At 39.2% G+C, this 6,664-nt stretch overlaps 1 protein-coding gene across 1 annotated transcript in view; it reads left to right on the top strand.

The window, feature by feature from the left end:
• Window positions 1–2,204, top strand: part of pum3 (pumilio RNA-binding family member 3) — a 26,075-nt gene extending 23,871 nt beyond the window's left edge. The window contains exon 14 of the mRNA XM_048595287.1: window positions 1,671–2,204. Within this exon, the coding sequence (XP_048451244.1) occupies window positions 1,671–1,800 (130 nt within the window). The 3' untranslated portion in view covers window positions 1,801–2,204. The remainder of the gene's footprint in view (window positions 1–1,670) is intronic.
• The last annotated feature ends 4,460 nt before the right edge of the window (window positions 2,205–6,664 follow it).

Genomic DNA, 6,664 nt, shown 5'->3' with positions numbered 1-6,664 from the left:
CCAAGCCCTGGCCCACTTCACCCCTCTCTATGATGTAGCTGCATTAATATCCTGATTGGCGCCATTAAAATGGTAACCTCAGTCAGTGTGAGGATTGAATCCATGCTGTTGATGCCACTCTGCATTACAAACCAGTAATCCATCCAATTGAGCTAACCTACCTGAAATCTAACCAGCCATTAATTGCCATCGGCAATTGGAGCTGGCCATTCTACAGCAAATGATTCACCCGTCATATCCTCAAGAATTTTCCATCATCTAAAAGGCACAAGTCTGGAGTATGACAGAATACATTTCACATACCCAGTTGTGTTGGGCGGCTACAGCACCTATGCTTGATATTACCTTCAGGCAATGTAGTTTGCTTTATCTGAGCCTCATCAAATATCCTAAAAATTCACTCCATCCACCACCAATTTGCTGTGGCTGAATTGTATCCTGTCCATTGGATGTACTGGAGCAATTTGTTATGGTTTTCCTCACTGTATCTCCCAAGCTCCAAAGTATAAAGTAAGCTGTAGTATTATCACGCCTAGCATTCTGCTTCCAAGTTGTTTCCCTCCAGAAGCTTAATACTGTCACTCACTTCAGTCCAAAGAGTTGTTTTCTCATTGAAGTATGGCATAAATATCAAGTAATAGCTATTTTCTGGGTTAAAGATCAATGTGTTTCACAGGTCAAATTTTCAATAACTTTGCTGTGTATTCTGTAACAACACTGACAGCTGAATCAAATCAGCCTTTCTCCCTCTGTATTGGCAGTGCAGTAACTTTGACAGCAAAATTAAACATCAAAGTAATTTAGTTAATGTTTATGATTTTAAACTCAATAACCTTTGTCTTCAGTCCTATTCACTAAGAAGGCAGACAGACAAACAAATATTAAGGATAAATACAAGGAAACAACAATTTGAGTATTTTTCATGATATGTAGTTCCACAGGCATTGATGATATGTTCCTTGATTGAATTTCCAAAGGCATCGTTCAGGGCCTCCTTTTCTGTTCACTCAGAGGAAGTTAGTGATACTTGTAACTTAATTTCTATCCTCGGAATATCCAATAGCTGATCACAGGCGGTTAGGCAGGAGCTTTCAAATCTTCCTGCTGCAGTATCAACAGCCAAACTCCTCCTCACAGACAACACAATCCAAAACTGACCACTCCCTGTCAAACTGACAGTCTCCTCCAGGAGGGCCCATCCACCATTCAATACCTGTCATCTGCTTGAGCATAAGGTCTCTCCCAGACTTGCTGGAACCAATTCCCAGATTCTGACCTCATTAATATTCAAGTTCTACTATCTGTTTAAAATAATGCGCTCCCCAGGTGTCGACAGTCTGTAGGATCTTTTGATCAAAAACCAAACTACAATTAACTCCTAGGCCTGGCCTCACAAGCTAACAGCAGCTTGTTTCTTTTCTCTTCCATTTTTTAATGCAAACTGCTGCCCACAGTTGAAAGGTCATTTTTAGTTCACAGCTCCAACCCCAAAAAGACAAAAGAATAAAAGAAAAATAATGAAAACTCAACAAGGGTTCTAACAATTCAAGTAGTTTGTTTCGTGTTTTGTTCTTTCAATTGAATTTCAGAAAGACACTTCATTTCTGGAAGCAACTGTTGCGATATTGTTTTAAGTATGAGCATTAATGTCTCTGCATTTCTTTTTTCAGCCTTCTTCAGAGTAAGAACGAAGATGTATCCAAGAAAGTAAACAAAGCCCTCAAGAGCCTCATTCCAAAGTTAAAGATGATGGAAAATGTGAAGGGCGTAGAAATGTTGATAGAAAAATTGACTGCCTAGTGAAGACAGAAAATATTGCACTTCAGTAAAACAGCTCAAAATGTTTAATACTTATAAATTGTAAAGGAATAATAATTTTAAAGGAATAATGAATTGTTACCGGAACCTTTTGCATATTGGGGTGGCGTCAGCTATTTTCAGGTTCCAGTGTTCCAAAATACATGTTTTGCAATTGAAGGCATAACCAACTGATTTCTGACCTTTAACATCAGTATTTCTTTGGGAGGACTTGAATATAGCAATTGGTGCTACAAAGTAGACTACTGCCATTCCTGTTCATACTGTTAATATGAAACATGTTTGCAAAATGTTTCTTCTATGGACTTCTTAAAATTTGGTTACCCCGAGTTGTGTTTTTATAGAATAAAACTTATAAAATAAATGTAACATATACCATTAAATTACATGAAAAGAATCACTTCTGCATTCTTACCGCACCTTCTAGCTGTATTGTCATACAATTCACTTTTCCCATTACTTCTCTTTATACCCTGAAATGAAATGTTTCAGCACATACAATTTCAAAACAAAAGTGGAATTTCTTGTCTCCTGAGAGAATTAGGTGCAACTTTCAGTACATGAATCCACATTCATCAATGTGGATGACATTGGTAGCTTCCAACAGCATGTGACATTCAGGACCAACCTTCAAAAGAAATGAATTATTTTCATTGGGGCTTTATATTTTAATATTTTAGATTTTAACTATTTGCCTTTTAGATCATGTAATTGGATGCAGGGTTAAATTCACCTTCAGTAAGAAGCTATGAGAGATATGTAAACTAATTGGTTGTTGATGTGAAATACAACGTCATTGAGTAGGGACTTCAGTCTGTTGTTCTTTGCGTTATATTAGCACTGACAGCATGTATCCTGCATGTTCCTGTGAAAGTGATGGAAAAGGATAGACAAGATTTGGGAACCTTGGATGACGAGAAATTGTGAGCTTAGTCAGAAATTAAAAAGAAGGCATACGTAGGTTTACGAAACTGAAGACAGAGCCCTCGAAGAATATAAAAGAAGCAGGAAAGGACTTAAACAAGGACTTGGGAGGGCTAAAAGGGACCATGAAATGACCTTGACAAACAAGATTAAGATTCTTAAGTTTTTTTATATGTATACAAGGAACAAGAAGGTGGCTAGGGAAAGGAAGGACAAAGGAGGAAATTTATGTAAAACTAGAGGATGTGGATAAGATCCTTAATGAATACTTTGTATTGGTATTCACAAAGAAAGAGGACATGGTGGATGGTGACTCTAGAGAGGAGTATGTGATATTACTGGGTATGCCAGTGTAAGAAGGTGATGGCATTGGGTGTTTTGAAAAGCATTAAACTAGATAGCACACAAAATAACACTTTGTGTGGCAACAATAGATCAATCAATCAATCAAAAGTCTCCAGAACCTGATGGGGCCTTTCCCAGAATATTGAGGGAGGAAATTGCTGGGCCTTGTATGAAAGCTTTGTCTGTTTAGTCACAAGCGAGATCCCAAAGGACTGGAAAATAGCCAACATTGTTCTTTTGTTTAAGAAGGGCAGCAGTGATAATGTGAGAAATAACAGGCCGGTGAGCCTTATGTCAGTGGTAGGGAAATTATTGGAGAAGATTCTTAGGGATGATAGGTATTACTCACATTTGGAAAACTACGGACTTAATAGCAACAGACAGCATAGCTTTGTGCAGGGGGAGGTCGTGTTCATAATCTGATTTTTTCCAGTTTATGTATAGATTAAAACCAACCAGGAGTGTTGCTGCCACCTTATCACAATCACTCAATATTTCTTTAATAAAACAAAGAACCGCAAATGCTGGAAATTTAAAACTGGAGAAACTCAGCAGGTCTGGCAGCATCTACGGAGAGAGAAATAGAATTTGGGGTGGCATGGTGGCTCAGTGGTTAGCACTGCTGCTTCACAGCACCAGGGACCTGCGTTCGATTCCAGCCTCGGGCGACTGTCTGTGCGGAGTTTGCACATTTTCCCCGTGTCTGCTTGGGTTTCCTCTGGGTGCTCCAGTTTCCTCCCACAGTCCAAAGATGTGCAGGTTAGGTGGAATGGCCATACTAAGTTGCCCGTAGTGCTCTGGGATGTATAGATTAGCTGGGTAATAGGGGGATGGGTGGGATGTTCCTAGGGTCGGTGTGGACTTATTGGGCCAAAGGGCCTGTTTCCACACTGTAGGGATTCTATGACTCTATGAGTTGACATTTTGAGTCCAGTGACCCTTCAAACTGATAGCATGTAGGAAAATGTATTTATTCTGATGACACGGGGTGGGGAAGGAGTGGCTTGAAAGATGGAGGTGGAACCCAGTGAGGGAGGGGAGAAGTTAAGCAGAGAAAGGGATGGTTGATAGTAAGCTAGGGAAGGGGAGAAAATCTAGGTCGGTGTTAGTCACCAGTTTCTATTCTTGACTTAATATTTCTTGTTGTATGCATCCTACTTTATGGTTACTTTTCAGGAGGCAGTAGATAATCACCCCCATTTGTAACTTGTTCCCCTACTATTCCCCATCTCCATCCAAAACAATACTACATCCTCATCTGAGGGTTATGGTGACTAGGTGGGTGAGTGAAGCTGAGTCCGCAAAAAGATCAGGCATGATTTTATTGAATGGTGGAGCAGGCTCGATGGGCCAAATGGCCCACTCCTACTTCTATTTCTTATGGTCTTATGAATCAAGGTCATTTCTAACTGGTGCATCAATATTTGATTAGGAGTGATATCCTTCCGCCTTTATCTAGCTTCCTATTTTTGAATATCATTGATATACATTGTAAACAGTTGAGGCCTCAACACTGTGGCATTCCGATAGTTACTGCCTGCTGGTCCATAAATGACCTTATTTATTCTACTCTTTCCTGTTAGCTATACAACCCTTCGTCCATGCTAATATGATCCATCCCTCCCCCCCTTTCAGTATGCTTTTATTTTATGTAGCAGCTCTTGATGGGGCACTTTGCCAAATGCTTCTTGGAAATTCAAGTACACATCTACAAGTTCTTTATCCATATTTCTTGTTGATTCCTAAAAGAACACTCACAAATTAATACGATTTCCCCTTAACAGGCCATGTCAACTGATCCCATCATGATTTCCTAAGCACCCTACATTAACCTCCTTTAAATATTGGATTCTAGGCCATTTCCTATGAGTTGTGGCAGGCTTACTGGCCAATAGCTTCTTTGTAAATTTGCCAACTGGCTTAGTGAGCCATTTCTCTGAGTGGATTCTCAGGCATTGTCCTCAGTCATTGGAGATTTCAGCAACAATAGAAAAATATATGGGTGATGGAACTAGTCTGTAGATTCTACTTAGAAAGTGTAGTATTGTATATTTTGTACAGTAATTGGTATGAAATAATTGTACTTTACTAGAGTACTATTGAGGAGGCAATGGCCTAGTGGTATTATCACTGGATTGTTAATTCAGAAGCTCAGCTAATGTTCTGGGGAACTCATGGCATGGCATATGGTGGAATTTGAATTCAATTTAAGAATCTATATGACCACAAACCAAAAGATTGGTTCTTTTGCCAATCACTATTTTTTTGTTATTGTCCTACAACAGATGGAAACAGTTTCTCTATTGTTAATTTTTCTACACCCTTCGTGATTTTAAAGACCTCTCCAGAATCTCCACTGAATTTCCTGTTCTGCGAAAAGAACAGTTCTTCCCCAACCCCCAGGTTCTCCAGTCATCTAACAAACACCAGTCCCACATTGCTTCAGATATTCTTCTTTTCCTCTATATTGCTGCAATGTCTTAATGTTCTTTATAAAATGTGGTGCCCAGAATTGGACAGCTTGATTCAGACTTGTCTTTTTCCTATATTTTAATATAACTTCCTGGTTTTTGTACACTATGCCTCTATTTACAAAGCCAGGGATCCCAGATCTTTTTACTTAAAATGTATTGAATAAATTCAGAAGTAGTAACTACCAGACAGCTTTTTTTAAGGTACAGCACATCAACCTTCTAGAAATTGCTTTTATTTTTGTCCTGCATTTAACATCCATAATCTATATGAAATAAAAGAGGAAGACAAGCTGAACACATCCTTTTTCACATAAAAATTTCCAGTGTAGCATGCTTGATGCTTTTTCGATTACCTGCACAAAGACAGGTTATCAAGTTGGGTGGGGACAAGTTAGTAAGATTTCATATACAACTTTAAACGTGCTGCCTGCTGTCTTGTATTAAGCATTAGTGTGCTAACATTTCCAATATTAATTTCAAAAACAAAATATTTATTTGCATACTTGTTGTAGTAAGCGGAAGGTGGTGCACTGTACAATTTACAAAGAATTGCACATAGAACATAGAACAGTACAGCCAAACTAGTCCCTTCTACCTGCCCTTGGTCCATAACCCTCTATTCTTTGCATATTTATGTGCTTATCTAAAAGTCTCTTAAATACCTCTACTGTATCTGCCTCCATCACCACCCCTGGTGGTGTGTTCAGACTCCTACCACTCTCTGTGTAAAAAACTTGCCCCTCACATCTCCTTTGAACTTTCCCCCTCTCACCTTAAATGCATACCCCCTGGTATTAGACATTTCAACTCTGGCAAAAAACATTCTGACTGTCAAACCTATCTATGCATCTCATAAAATTTACAGACTTCTGTCAAGTCTCCCCTCAGCCTCCACTGCTTCACAGAAAACAACCTGAGTTTTTCTAGCCTGTCCTTATAGCTGATACCCTCTAATCCAGGCAGCATCCCGCCAAACCTCTTCTGCAACCTCTCCAAAGCCTTCATATCCCTCCTATAATGTGGTGACCAGAATTGAATGTCAGATTAAACTTACTTTGTTTCACTCCACTGCATCTGAAGTTATTACAATCAGTCAGTGCCTC

This window comes from Rhincodon typus, chromosome 3, assembly GCF_021869965.1.
Source record: "Rhincodon typus isolate 14 chromosome 3, sRhiTyp1.1, whole genome shotgun sequence".
In the NCBI taxonomy this organism is placed as follows: Eukaryota; Metazoa; Chordata; class Chondrichthyes; order Orectolobiformes; family Rhincodontidae; genus Rhincodon; species Rhincodon typus.
Note: the sequence above shows the minus strand (reverse complement) of the source record. Positions and strands in the feature narration are given on the sequence as shown.